The sequence below is a fragment of the Sapajus apella genome, unplaced genomic scaffold (assembly GCF_009761245.1).
Source record: "Sapajus apella isolate SASKATOON/1434 unplaced genomic scaffold, GSC_monkey_1.0 scaffold22, whole genome shotgun sequence".
Taxonomy (NCBI): Eukaryota; Metazoa; Chordata; class Mammalia; order Primates; family Cebidae; genus Sapajus; species Sapajus apella.
In genome coordinates, this window is record NW_022436962.1 from 24,938,920 (window position 1) to 24,953,445 (window position 14,526).

Below are 14,526 nucleotides of genomic sequence, written 5' to 3' on the forward strand. Positions count from 1 at the left end.
ATCTTGGTAGGATACAAATAACCTGACACTGAAAATTTTGATGTTGGGGACAATCTAGCAAAGAAGTAAGACACAGGAAACAACTAACACTATATAGATATGAGCTAAATTATGTAAACTTACAAACAGAAGACAGTGTGATATAGTGGGGTAAAAAAGGGCTTTGAAGATAGAGTGTCTTGGTTCATACGCCACTTAAAAACTAAACCAGCCAGGCACAGGGGCTCACGCCTGTGATCCCAGCACTTTGGGAGGCTGAGGCGGGCGGATCACGAGGTGAAAAGATTGAGACCATCCTGGTCAACATGGTGAAACCCCGTTTCTACTAAAAATAGAAAAATTAGCTGGGTATGGTGGCAAGCGCCTGTAATCCCAGCTACTCGGGAGGCTGAGGCAGGAGAATCACTTGAACTCAGAAGGCGGAAGTTGCAGTGAGCCGAGATTGCACCATGGCACTAGAGCCTGGAGACAGAGCAAGACTCTGTCTCAAAAAAAATAATAATAAAAAAAATAAAAAATAAACCTAGGTAAATTATTCACCCTTCATGAGTCTCATTTGTTTTGTGGAACATTATTGGCCCTCAGAAGGGTGTTTTCAAGATTAAATAATATTTGCAATCCACCTAAAACCTAGTTAGGCCCATAGCAGACATTCAATAAATATTACTATTTTATACACATTATATAAGCTTAGAGAAAATATCTTAATAAGGGATGTTGAAGAATGGTTTCAGTTCACATAGAAAGTGTATCCCTGACATAGGAGAAGCAGGAAGAATAATTACACAAAGAATCAGTATTAGAAGAAAGGAAGACATTGAAGAGGAGACTAATGAGAACTACAATTAATCATTTAGGTACAGCCAAAGTACTGTAATAATTTGTCAACTGGCCTCTCCATTCCTGCATCCCTACAATCCACCTTTCAAGGGGCTACCAAAGAAATCTCGTCTTGTTAGTCATTTACACAAACTCCTTCAATGGCTCCCACTGGCTACAGAATTAAAATCCAAGTTCCTTGAGTATGGGATACAGGGCCCAGCCTACTTCCCCTGACCTCTACCCAAATGATTTTTAGAGCAACTAAAGTATCGGATACAGGGCTACTGAACTCTTTATAACCCCTGCCATGCAGGACTGCCCTTTCCTCTAATCTGCCTAGTGAACACACAATTGCTTTTCAAACTAATCTCAACTATTACTTTCATTCTTTTCCTGATTCTCCAACCCATTAAATCCTAACCCTTTCTAGTTCCAGAGAACTGGCCATTTTCTACTTTATCTTCTCATTATGAGTTGTATTTGTTTATATTCCCAACTTGTTTAGCTCTTTCCTTTTCCTAAAAATTCCAACTCTAAGCTGTAATGACTTCAACAAACCTTTTAGAATTTGGCCCATCATCATAATGAAACACCACTGCAATCTCTAAATAACTGGTTTTGACAGCCAGAAGAAATATACAAACAAAAGGAATTTTTAGTCAGAGAACACAGGAGGTGACTGAAAACCAGGAAGTAAATGGTTCTCACAACACTCTTTTCTTTCCTTTCCTCTTATTTATCCAGATGTCTTATCCTTGTCCCACATATTTTTTTAGATGGAGTCTCGCTCTGTCGCTCAGGCTGAAGTGCAACGGCACATTTTCGCTCACTGCAACCTCTGCCTCGCGGGTTCAAGCAATTCTGTCTCAGCCTTCCAAGTAGCTGGGATTACAGGTGCATGGCACAATGCCTGGTTAATTTTTGTATTTTCAGTAGATACAGGGTTTCACCATGTTGGTCAGGCTGGTCTCAAACTCCTGACCTTGTGATCCCCCACCCTTAGTCTCCCAAAGTGCTAGGATTACAGGCATGAGCCACCGCACCCAGCCTGTCCCACATTTTTTACATTATCTGCCTTATCACTGACATAAGCAATTAAAAAAACAAGTACCACAAGTGTAAATTCACAAAGCTCATATTCTCACCTTTAAATAATTCATGATGCCAATATTTTTCATCCGGTCAGCAAAAGTATTGAAAGTCTCCACATTGCTTTTGGGATGATAAAATAGAATTTCACTTCCGAGCTTCCAAATAATCTGTCAAACCAGAAATTACTACCAAAATGTAAAATTCTTGCCTTAACCAATTTCTGTCTAAGATATTTTTTCCTGATTACAACATTAATAACCTGTGATTCCTCTTCCTAGAGACCACTACTGTCAACATTTTCTCTACCCTGTAAAATTAATATTACCTCCTTATGTGATAAAATAGTTTTAATCTTTTAATTTTCTAATAAAATATCAGATAGTATAATAGCATCATTATTAATTTAGTAGTTTAAAGAAAATAGGCAGTTAAGATACATATTGAATATAAAATATTTAACTGGTATGGAAGGAAGAATATTGAAGTCAGAAAATTTGGTTCTAATAATATTGGCTTCCTCATTGGTCTTAGCCTCATCTTCATCATCTGCAAAATGAGGGCAACAAACTAGATGTTTCCTGAGACCCCATCAATTTCTACAACTATTGACTACATTTATTCTATATTTAGAATGCCAATTTAAGAATTTTCATCAGCTATGGACAAATCTTAATAAAAAAAAAATATTCTTAGATCATCAAAACTTTAGGAACAGAACTTGGAGCTCTTTTTTGATGAGAGCAAATCTCTATTTCTCTAACCTATATTTAAAGTACATCAATAACACCGACTTCAAAGTAAATCGAACTGAACTGTAAATCAATTATTTCTATGAACATACACATCGGTTATATGTGTATAGACATATACTATCGCTGGTATAATTATATATGATACACATATTATCATTTGGTATAAATGATCCTCATCTTCCCAACTCAGAGATATCAAGGTTTCATTTGTAGAATATCACACTGTAGTATTTGGGAACTTAAAGAAAACTTAGATTTTGGACCACCTCCCACTAGGGATGGGTAAATGCAGCGGGGAAAAAGCAGGAAAAAAAAAAAAACTTCAAGATTATTATAGCTATTCTTACACCCAGTTGTACATAAGAATTACATGGGACACCTGTTAAAAATAAATATTCTGATTCAACAGGATAGGGGTGAAGTACAGGAATGTATACTGTCAATGAAAGCCCGAGGTGATCCAAACAGAGACTAAGTAGTGCTAAAAAAAAAAAAAAAAAAAAAAACCTACTGATACAATTCCTTTATTTTATGAAACAAAATCTGGACAAGAATCTCTAACTTGTCCAGTGTTTTACAGGTATATGTAACTTTAGTCCAAAAATTAAATTTTCAATTAATGGTTAAACTTTTTTTTTTTTTTTTTTTTGGTTTTGTTGTTGTTTTTGTTTTTGCTCTGGAAGACAACTAACTGATGCAATGGTGACTGTATTAGTAAAAGCTATGGGTAAACTGTCTTTTACTGAACAAATATAGCAGTATATGCCAGGCACTGTTTTAATCCTGCCCTGTGACATTCACATTCTATGTAGAGAAACAAACAGTAACCAAAAAACATAATTAAATTTTCAAGTGTTGGGGAAAAAAATGGAGCAAAAGATAAGGAGATCAGGAGTGCAATTCTGAAAGTGCAGGTTGCGGGTGAAGTAAGGCAATTGCAATTGTAATGAGTCAAGGTAGGCCTCACTGAAAAGAGGCCTTGAAGGAGGGTAGCTATAGTGACATCTGAAGAGCTTTCCAAGAACTGGTTAAGGCAAAGGCAATCAGTCAGGAATATGCCTGGCCCATTTAAGTAAGAACAAGAAAGGCAGTGAGGATGGAAAAGAAAAAACAAGCAGGAGAATACAGGTTGAGTAACCCTTATCTGAAATCCTTGGGATCAGAAATGTTTCAGACTGGGGATAGGACCAAAGGCTGAACATGAAATTCACTTATGTTTCACATACACCTATAGACATAGCCTGACAGTAATTTTATACAATATTCTTAAGATTTTGTGCATGAAACAAAAATTGTATATCCTGAACCATCAGAAAGCAAAGGTATCACTATCTCATGTCATTACTCAAAAAGGTTTGAATTTTGTAGCATTCTGCTTTTCACATTTTTGAATTGAGAATGCTCAACCTGTTACAGAAGATGAAGTCAGAGAGGTCAAACAAGGAAAAGGAGTAAGCACATCACATAGGAATTTATAGACAATTATGACTTTGGCTTTTACTGAATGAAATGGAAAGCCATTACAGTGTTTTTAGCAGAGGAGTGGCAGGATGTGATATGTTTTAAAAAGCTCACTCTGAATCATTAGTCATTAGAGAAACGCAAATCATAGCCAGGATGATGCCACTTCACAACCACAAGGATGGCTATTATCAGTAAGACAGGACAATAACAAAACATTGGCAAGGACTGGACAAATTAGAAGGCTCAGATATTGCTGCTGGGAATATAAATGGTGTGGCCACTTTGGAAAACAGTCTGGCAGTTCCTCAAGAGGCTAAACAAAATGTTACCATATGACCCAGCAATTCCACTCCCAGGTGTAGACCCAGGAGAAATTAAAACAAACATCCACACAAAACTTGTACACAAAAGTTCATAGAAGCATTATTTCCAATAACTGAAAAGCGAAAACAACCTAAATGTCTAACAACTGATAAATGGACAAATAAAACATGTAGTTCCATATAACAGATTATTTGGCAATAAAAGTAATGAAGTACTTATACATGCTACAACATGGATAAACCATGAAAACATGCCAAGTGAAAGACACCATTTACAAAAGGCCACATATTATATGATACCACTTATATGAAATTCCAGAATAGAAAGTAATAGATTAGGCTGGGCATAGTGGCTCACACTTGTAATCCCAACACTTTGGGAGGCCAAGGTAGACAGGTCGCTTGAGGCCAGGAGTTCGAGACCTGCCTGGCCAACAGAGTGAAACCCTGTCTCCACTAAAAATACAAAAAATTAGCTGGGTGTGGTGGTGCATGCCTGTAATCCCAACCACCCAAGAGGCTGAGATACAAGAATCACTTGAACCCAGGAGCTAGAGGTTGCAGTGGCCAGAGATTGTGCCACTGCACTCCAGCCTGGGCAGCAGAGCAAGACTCTGCCTCAAAAGAAAAGAAAAAAAGAAAAAGAAAGTAAAAGATGAGTGTCTGCCAGTGTCTGGCAGCTGTGAGGAGGAATGGGGAAAAGACTGCAAGTGGGTACATGGTTTTGGTTTCATGGCGGAAAAAAAGGTTCTAAATTTAGAGTGTGGTAACGGTTGGTTGCACAATTCTGTGAATATATGAAAATAAATTGAATTGTACAATTTAAATGGATGACGGTGTATTAACAATGTCTTGATAAAACTAAAAAAAAAAAGGATCACTTTAGTTGGAAAAAGAATAATTCTTTCAAGAAGTTTTGCTGAAACAGAGTAAAACAATGACGCACAGTCTATAGGGGAAGTTGGGGTCAAGAGATGATTTTAAGATAGAATAACAAAATTTTTATATGATGATGGGAAATATCCATAAAGGGGGGAAAAGAAACAATTATTAGAATGAATGAATATTTTGGTCTCCTTTAAAATAACAGGTAAAAAGAAGTATTCAAAAAAGGTCCCAATACAAACTCTCCGCCCAAAAGTAGTTTTAGCAGCTTTTAGCAAAATCATTGAGATTCTGTAAAAGCTATCGTAGGTGAAGCTGGAGGCAGAAACTCCTGGGAATCTATCATTTTTTCCAGCAAACTCACACACTGTTTACCTCAGGTGCAGCCTGCCTTTTGTAGCTATCTGAATCTTCCAAGGTCTGAAAATAACTGTACATGTATCCTGCAGCTTGCTGCCACTGGTGCTTCAGCAGAGCTTCTTGGATAAAACTCAAACAAGCACTTGTTGTCTGAGCAAAATCCTTCTTCCTTTTCCCTCCAATGGCTATAAAAATGAAAAAGAAGAGTTTTCATCCATAGTGACTCAGGTTCAACTATTCAAAAAACTTACTTGTGATAAGTTTTAACAAGTAAACAGTAGGTATTACTTGATCCAGCCTATTTCCAGTATCAAAGCCAGCTTCACTTGAAACATACACTTCCACATTAATTATTTTTAGCAAATAAAAAAATATCCAATTTGATGTTTGGGGCTACTAGAGTCACCAGATCCTTTAAATCTGATTCAATCATCCTTTTATCCTTGTACTAAATAATTTGGGGAAAATTTCTCAAACAGGCCCCCAAAAGCACAGTCCCAGGTATTTAGAATGGATAAAATGCCAAGGTCATTCGAGGCAAACATGGTCTTTATTACCTTCCCATGTTCTGCAAACTCCAAGTGGGCTTTTATTTTTTAAGGACCAAATTCCTAGCAACTCAATGATATTAAATAAAATGAGATTAAAACAGCTGTAAAAATTAGCATTTATATTTCTAAAGTATTGGCAATCCCCATGTTAAGAACAGAATGACTAGTTACATTGTTACCTCCTCCTCTCTTCCCATATAACTACCAGGCCCCCCTCTAGTCCAGCTGGGTAACTGTACCCCTGTAAGTTCACAAAGACCAACAGGTACTTTGCAAAGATCCAACTTGCGGATCTTCGATTTCCTTCCATACCCTTTCCAAAAGTTAATCTCCTAGACAGCTGTGCCTATATAGCAAAAGCTTCACAATCAAAATCATTACACATTATCTGAAGGTGAAAACGCAGGTGGTGAAAAAGTAAATGACATCTCCTTTTGCAAGTTAGGCAATTCCCAATTCTTTGCTTATCAAAACTGCAGAACAACATAATTTTTTACAATAAATCACTATGTAATTTTTCACAAATAATTTAGAAAATGTTCAAGGACCTGATACATGGCTATGATTCAATTCCATTCATTGCCATCTATTTATTTGTGTGACTAAGGTTTCTCAAAATTTATGTTAACTAAAACAAAATATAGCAGAATCAATGCTAAATCTTTTCTCATTCTAGAAATACATAAAAGTCACCCACAAATACATACAAAAATTGGGAAAAAGTGATAGATGACTTTATTTTAAAACACACACACACAGACCTGCTCTGTCACCCAGGCTGGACTATAGTGGCACAATCATAGCTCACTGCAGCCTTGACCTCCTGGGTTCAAGTGATTCTTCCTTTTGGCCTCCCAAAGTGCTGGGATTACGAGTATGAGCCACCACACCCAGACAGCAACATTTTTAATACATATGTTATATTGATCAGCTATGTATAACTATTAATGATGATGTCTCAACCTAGAAAAAATTTTAATTCTTAAAACTAGCCGGGCGCGGTGGCTCACGCCTGTAATCCCAGCACTTTGGGAGGCCGAGGCAGGTGGATCACGAGGTCAAGAGATCGAGACCATCCTGGTCAACATGGTGAAACCCCATCTCTACTAAAAATACAAAAATTCAGCTGGGCATGGTGGCGTGTGTCTGTAATCCCAGCTACTCAGGAGGCTGAGGCAGGAGAATTGCCTGAACCCAGGAGGCGAAGGTTGTGGTGAGCCGAGATCGGGCCATTGCACTCCAGCCTGGGTAACAAGAGTGAAACTCCGTCTCAAAAAAAAACTTACAGGATATAAACAAAAAAAGTGCATTGATGCCTACTTTTATTGCAAGAAGTACAACAAAAAGGAACATAAAATTTCCATCTATTAAAAGCTTTTTCATAATTTGTTTTTAAATGACAATGCAAGGCATTACAACCCTATGCTATTCCTATGCTATTTGGACTCCATCACATATAAAGTAATACATATTAATTTAAAAATACCAACATCCTGGAAATTATTTCTTGCAAATATTAAACATATAGTAAAATTTTTTCAGATGATACCTTAAAACTGTGCAAGGTAGTAGTCAATTTTTCAAAAAAAAGTAGGGGATACATAAGTGAAAAGTTCGAAGACTACTGACTGCACCAAATTAGTGTTCTCGGACTTTTGAATGTACATACGAATCACCTGGGGACCTGACCCTTGCTACTCAATGTGGTCCTGGAATGAGCAGCATTAGTATCACCTGGAATCTTACTGCAGCGTACTATGCCCAGCTCTCTGAATCAGAAGCTGCATTTTATAAGTTCTACACCAAAGCTGCTCAAGATCAGTAGCAATACCAGCCAGTTAGCCTAGGAAACTAACAAAACACCTCATCCTTAAAACATCTTTTATTTACCTAAAGGAGAGAACTGTTCTCAGGCTAAGCTCCCTTCTATCTCTTAAGCTTTCACAACTGAGATTACAAATCAACTTTAGACAGCTATACCTAAATGCTAGGAGAATACCCTTTTGTCTTCCAACCTGGCCTAGTTACCTCAGGAAAAGTTATCCTTTCATTTCATTCTTTAATGAGCAAAAAATAGTCTTACACGAGCCTGATGACTTTAAGAAAAAAAAATTGTCAAGGAAAATGCATTTCTACATGGAATAGAGGTGTACAATAAAGAACCAGTGTCATCAACCTAACTTCTAATATGCTACTGAAAGAATCTGGAAACTTATCAATCTGACAACAAATATTTTTTGAGCACCACTGTGTGCCAAGCACTATTCAAGGTACTCATCATACAGCTTCGATCCAGACTTGTCCCGTCTTCAAAGTTTTTATGATAAGGGGCTTGCTGCGTATGCCCTTAAAAATGCCAAAAGATATCTACCAGCATAAAAAAATAAATACAGTAATTGTCAGGCAATTTTGTTTTCCTATTATGGTTAATTACCAGAACAATGTCAATATTACTTGCAAGTATTTTCTCATTGCAGACCAAAAGTATTTTGGGTTTAACAGGGTATCTATGACATGTGAAATATTTCTAAGCATGTACATTTTGGTCTTTGGTCCTAAACCTATCTGCTTGCAGACTGACTCAGACTCTCTATAGAACACTGCTAACAGAAACATGCCAAGTATGGCATAACTTTAGTTCCCTGCCAGGGATGAGGTAGCACTATCTCTGATGTATCATTCATTCAGATCTGCCTTAAGCCATGAGCATCAATTTAGCAAAAATAAAATGAGGAGAAGAAAGGCACTATTATTTTTCAACACTCACTATGCATGAGGTACTATGCTAGGCACTTTAAGTATACTATCTCATTTTTTAAAATATACCTCAGTGGTTAAAAGTATAGTCTTTGAGATCATACGGGCCTGGGTTTGACTCCTGATATCACCACTTAAGAGTGTAATGTCTTTTGAGATTCAGTTTCCTCCTACCTAAACTGTCTAGCACAAAAATTATTGAGGATTAACTTACTGAGATCATTAAATGAGATGATACTTAGATTAATATAAAAAAGTAAAAGTGAAATTTTAGGAGCCAAGGAATCTCTGTCAAAGGGAGAAAAGGCTGGGCAAAAAATACATATTTAAGGGCAATAAGTAAAATGCTGGTTCAAATGTATTCCCAGGACTATACCACTCAACATGGCAGCATACAGATAATTGCTTCTTTTATTTATATTAAATACATTATATTATATATATTCTTATAGGAAAATTATCCCATAGAAAAACATGCTTGCATTTACATTAGATAAAAATGGGGAAAATGCTCTTTATTAATCCAAGGGCAAAGAATTCTAAAAGATTTTTTTTTTTTTTTGGCTTACAGCGTAAAAATTACCCCACATATTCCTATCTTGAAAATTCGACCAGCCTGGTTATTCATTTTGTATCTGTATTGAATCTTATCACTTTTTTAAAGTTAAAATGGTTCAATGTTATTACTTTACTTACCCACAGTTTCTATGTATGTTTGAAGCCAAGGAAAATGCATTCCTGCACCAGACAGCACAGATGTTTCCACTTGTTCATCATCTGTTACAGGCCCTTTTAATTCTTCACTGAAATCACTCATATCTATTACAAACAGAATATCAGTTACTTTCTGTACATCTTAATCCAGTCTTCTGAACTGTACAGAAAAAAAGCCATCTTTTTATCTAATAAATATAATTAGATCAGCAAAATGCATTATACTTGTGAGCTCTTTTAAAGTAAAAGATGAATTATGTCAGCAACAGCCAAAATTAATGATACATTAAAAAGACCGAACTACCAATGTTTCAAGCCCATACAAAGAAAAATAAGATACTGCCCTCTAATTAAAAAAATTTCAAGTCCAGACGAAGAAACAGCAAAACGTGTAATTACAAAACAATATGAGAAGTACAATAATAGTAGTAATAGCTTATATTTATTAGGCCCTTACTATGTACCAGAAGTATAAATTATCTAACTTAATTCTCACAGCAATACTGAGGGGCGTATATTGCTTTCTTCCACGTTAAGGTTGAAAAAACTGAGGGGCTCAGTGAAATGATGAAACCTGCCTAACGTTACAAAAAAAGGTGATGTTACAAAAAAAAAAAGGAAATAGAACACCAAACTACTTGGCCATGACTAGAATTCGGGGTATGTGTGGACGAGGAGGGGTGTGGAAGGTGAGAAGCGAACCTAGAAAGACAATCATAAGCCAAGCTGAGTTTGGACGTATTCCTAAAAATGCTCAGGGCCCCTCCCTCATTCCCCATATGAAATCGAGTATTGGTGCCTCTGACACTACCTCCTAAATTTTCCCAGTTTCCCCTGTTCTCTGCAATCTTACAGCACTATCCTAGTTCAAGACCCCTTAAAACAGTGTTAAAAAGCTACTGCGTTAGCTTTCTAAATAACTACCCTGCCTCCGATTCTGCTTCTTTGCATTACAGCCAGAGTAAACCTTCTAAAATCAAATTCTGTGGCTAGGAGTATGAGTTATAAGTAACAACTGAATTTAAATTCGACCCATCAAGTATTCTGAGGAGTGGTTACACAAATCCTCCCTTCCCAAATCCTCAAAAATCCAAATTGGTGTCCGGCACTTGCCACGGCAACCAAAGCTTCTCCATCCCCCTTCTCTCGTTCTCAGACCCCAATAGTTTCAGTATTAGGAGGAAATACCAGAAGAACATGGATGGACTTCCCGTTCCATTTAAAGGCAGGAACCATGCAGGAACCGCGGCACTTACCCGCCTAAAGTTAAGAGCTCCTCAGTAAAGCTAAACACAGTCCCCGACTCCGAAACACGTGAAATTTTCACCGGAAGACGGGTTAGGAGAGCTTTATATGAGCATGCGCAAAACCCGCCTTAGGCGTTCAGGCCGCGCGCGGTCCGGCCCCTAACTCCTCCAGCAGTTGCAGACATCTCATTGGCCTCTCCTCGACCCCGGAAGTGACTTCTGGAAGTGACCCGGGAAGTGACGGTAAATTGCCTTGTTCCTGTTGGTTTTGCCTGAGTTTTACATTTTTGGCTGTCTCAGCTAGAAAGTGGGAGACTTTCATTTCAAATGGAAATTGGGGCAAGGGGTAGGCGGCTGGGTGAAGGGACCATTCAAAAGAGTAGAATGTGACTTTACCCTAGAAATTCACTGGAATGGGCTCGGCTCCCAGGGGCACTGCACGAGTGGAGGCGTGGCTAGCGGCTGTGACGATATAAATCCAGGCATAGCCTTTTTATTGCGAGCTTGAAAGTTATTTTCTATTACAGTTTTAGTTTTGGGTTTAATTGGTTCGACTGCCTTCTCCACAATTTGGGCGAGAATTTCTTTTGCCTTCTCAGGAGAGGTTGTTCTGCGGGCCCGTCTGGGGTCAACTTTCGTGAGGGACATTGAGACCAACAAGGGAAATATGAGTCGAAAGTAAATGGTTAAATCATGTGAAATGAGAGACATTTGAGGGGTTCTAGGGACGATGACCCCGGAAAAGGACTAGAGGCCCATGTAAACGCAGTGTGCTGCTCCAATAATTAGAGGGCTGATCCGTGAAAGAAGGATCAGACCCTTTTTCATAGCAGCAGAGAACAACTAGGACTAATAAGTGAAAGCTAAAGGCAGGCTGCATTTAAGTCACAGCAAGAAAGAATTTTGTCCACAAATAAGGATGCACGAATAATAGCATAGGCTCCCCGGGAATCACTTGAGTTTCCTCTTTGAAAGTGAACAATTTGAGTAGAATCAGAGTTTGAGGAAGGGTGATTAAAGCATCTGGTAAGAGTTTGAGCCCGGGTGGGGTGCTTCATGCCTGTATTCCCGACACTTTGGGAGGCCGAGACAGGTGGATCGTTTGAGCTCAGGAGTTTGAAACCAGCCTAGGCAACATGACGAAACCCCATCGCTACAAAAAGTGTAAAAAAAAAAAAAAAAAAAATAGCTGGGGTGCTGGTGCATGCCTCTGTCTAGTCCCAGCTACTCGGGAGGCTGAGGTGGGAGGATCACCTGAGCCCGGGGAGGTTGGGGCTGCAGTGAGCTGTGATCATACCACAGCACTCTAGCCTAGAGTTGGGGACAGAATGAGACTCTATTAAAAAAAAAAAAAGTTTGTACGTGGATTTCTTAAAATGCTACAAATACTTGATTCTATGTTGTGTTGAGAAACAATACGAAGTAGTTATGGGCTTGCAAGAAAAGTTCTTTCTGCTGCTCTGTCATTAGTTCTTGTCCTCACTCAAGCCTGTGCTGTAACTCTACAGGCAGGGCTACCTAAACGATGCGTGGTCCAGGAGAGCACACACAAAATAGCATACATAATCATTACCTTCTAGTCTAGAGGCTTAGTCTGGCTACTTTTCTCCCTTTGGTCTGAGGTATAAATTCACCAAAACCAACCCAGAAATGATTTTATATGGCCAAAAGTTTATGTTCTCCCGAAAATGAGGAAGAACTTTCTGATTTTCCTTGAGGTTCTCAAACACCTCTACAGAGCAGTAGATAACAATGGGAAAGTTAAGAATAACATAATATACTCTACCTACCGTTTTTCTTTCCCGTGTCACAATTCCGACAGAAAATGTGTTGGAGAGAAGAGATTTTTAAAAATTCAACTATATCACATCCAATAGCATAAGCAAGAAGGAAGGAGGGAAGGTGTGGTGGCAGGCATCTGTAGTCCCAGCTCTTCTGAAGATTGCTAAGCTCAAAAGTTTAAAAGTTCAGTGCCATCCTGGACAACATAGAAAGACCATGTTTAAAAAAAAAAAAAAGCATGACAAATATGAAAACATAAAGCATACAAAAGACTTTTGTATGTTTCAATCTATAAGAAAGCATATCCTAATAAAAATATGTTCTTACAATTGCTTTGTGCTAAAACACAACTTAATATGGTGATGAATTATGTTTTTTTTTAAATTGCGAACTGTCATTTAAGGAATATTGTTTCCATGAACGCTTCCTGTACAAACTATTAAAGAACACAGCCAAACAGTTGAAGAGACCTTGTCATAGACTATCCTATATCACAGCTAAGAATAAAAAAGGAATGTGACATGAAAGCATAAAAACAAAACAAGAATGAAAGCATAAAAACAAAAGCATCTCCGATAATAATATAGAGAAAACTAAAATACATGGGCTAGAATTCCACCCCAGGGACTGTATTCTCAAAGACACAGCTTTTTTCCTTTTTTCTTTCTTTCTTTTTTTTCATGTTTCAGTACTCTGAGCAGCTACAAAAAGAAGTCCAGCCTGTCCTGTTGGAGGGAGTGGCCACATGAAGAAGAGCCCTTGAAGTATGAAGACCACGTGGAAAGAGAGCCACATGGAACCAACAGTCAGCACCTTGGTTTCGGAAATATGAAGAAATTCATCTCAGACTGTGCATTTTAAATCAGGCACTTGCTGAATGCAGCCACATGAGTGAGCCCAGTTGACAAAACATGGAGCAGATGTGAGCTGTTCTTGGTGAGCCCTACACAAATTCCTGACTCACAAAATTGTGAGCAATAAAATGGTTGTTATTTTAAACCACTGAAGTATGAGGTGATTTCTTACACAGAAATAGATACATGAAACACAGACATTGATCATTTGCATCTTCTATCTTTTTTTGACTAGTCTTATTAGAGATTGCCAGTTTATTTCTGCCATGGTTAGAAAACAAACCCTGAAATTTTGATACTTAAAAGTTTTTTTGAGACTTACTCTGCCCAGAATATAGTATATTTTGGTAAATGTTCTGTGAGCACAAGACAAGAATCTGCATTCTGTAGTTGTTGAGCATTGTGTCCATCAAGGTCAATGCGGTTAAGGTGGTTAATAGTTTTCTTCAGATCTTCTATATTGTTATTGTTTTGTGTATAGTGTTACTATTAATTATTGAGATAAGAGTGTAAAACTTAAACTATGGCTGTGAATTTGCCGCTTCCTTTAGTTTTGTCACCTTTTCTTTTGCATTTTTGAAGCTCTGTTATGGAGCATCTAAACATTATGGTTCTTGTGTCTTCCTGATGAATTGACCATTTTATCATTATGAAATGTCTTTATCCCTGATAATACTCCTTCTCTTAAGTCTAATTCATCCGATATTAGTATAGCCACTGCAGCCTTCCTACCTTACTGTTTGCTGGTATATCTTTATCCATCTTTTTACCTTCAACCTGTGTTTTTTAATTTAATGTGCTTCCCTTATAAACAACAGATAAGTCTTTTTATTTTTAACCCAATCTGTTTTTGATATGTTTACTCCATTTATAATAATTGATATTGTTGAGTTTAAGTCTATTATTTTGCTATTTGGTTTTGA

The 14,526-nt window shown here is 37.6% G+C and overlaps 1 protein-coding gene across 3 annotated transcripts in view; it reads right to left on the minus strand.

Moving 5' to 3' along the window:
- Positions 1-11,340, minus strand: part of TAF1A (TATA-box binding protein associated factor, RNA polymerase I subunit A) — a 29,256-nt gene extending 17,916 nt beyond the window's left edge. Inside the window, exons 1-4 of one of the 3 annotated variants that reach the window (XM_032289329.1) lie at positions 10,977-11,340; positions 9,703-9,825; positions 5,714-5,883; positions 1,968-2,081 (exon numbers count right to left, since the gene is read on the minus strand). In XM_032289329.1, the coding sequence (XP_032145220.1) occupies positions 1,968-2,081; positions 5,714-5,883; positions 9,703-9,823 (405 nt within the window). In that variant the 5' untranslated portion in view covers positions 9,824-9,825; positions 10,977-11,340. Of the gene's footprint in view, positions 1-1,967; positions 2,082-5,713; positions 5,884-9,702; positions 9,836-10,976 lie in introns of all 3 variants that reach the window. The other 2 variants (XM_032289328.1, XM_032289330.1) reach the window with 2 other exon arrangements.
- Positions 11,341-14,526: the final 3,186 nt, after the last annotated feature.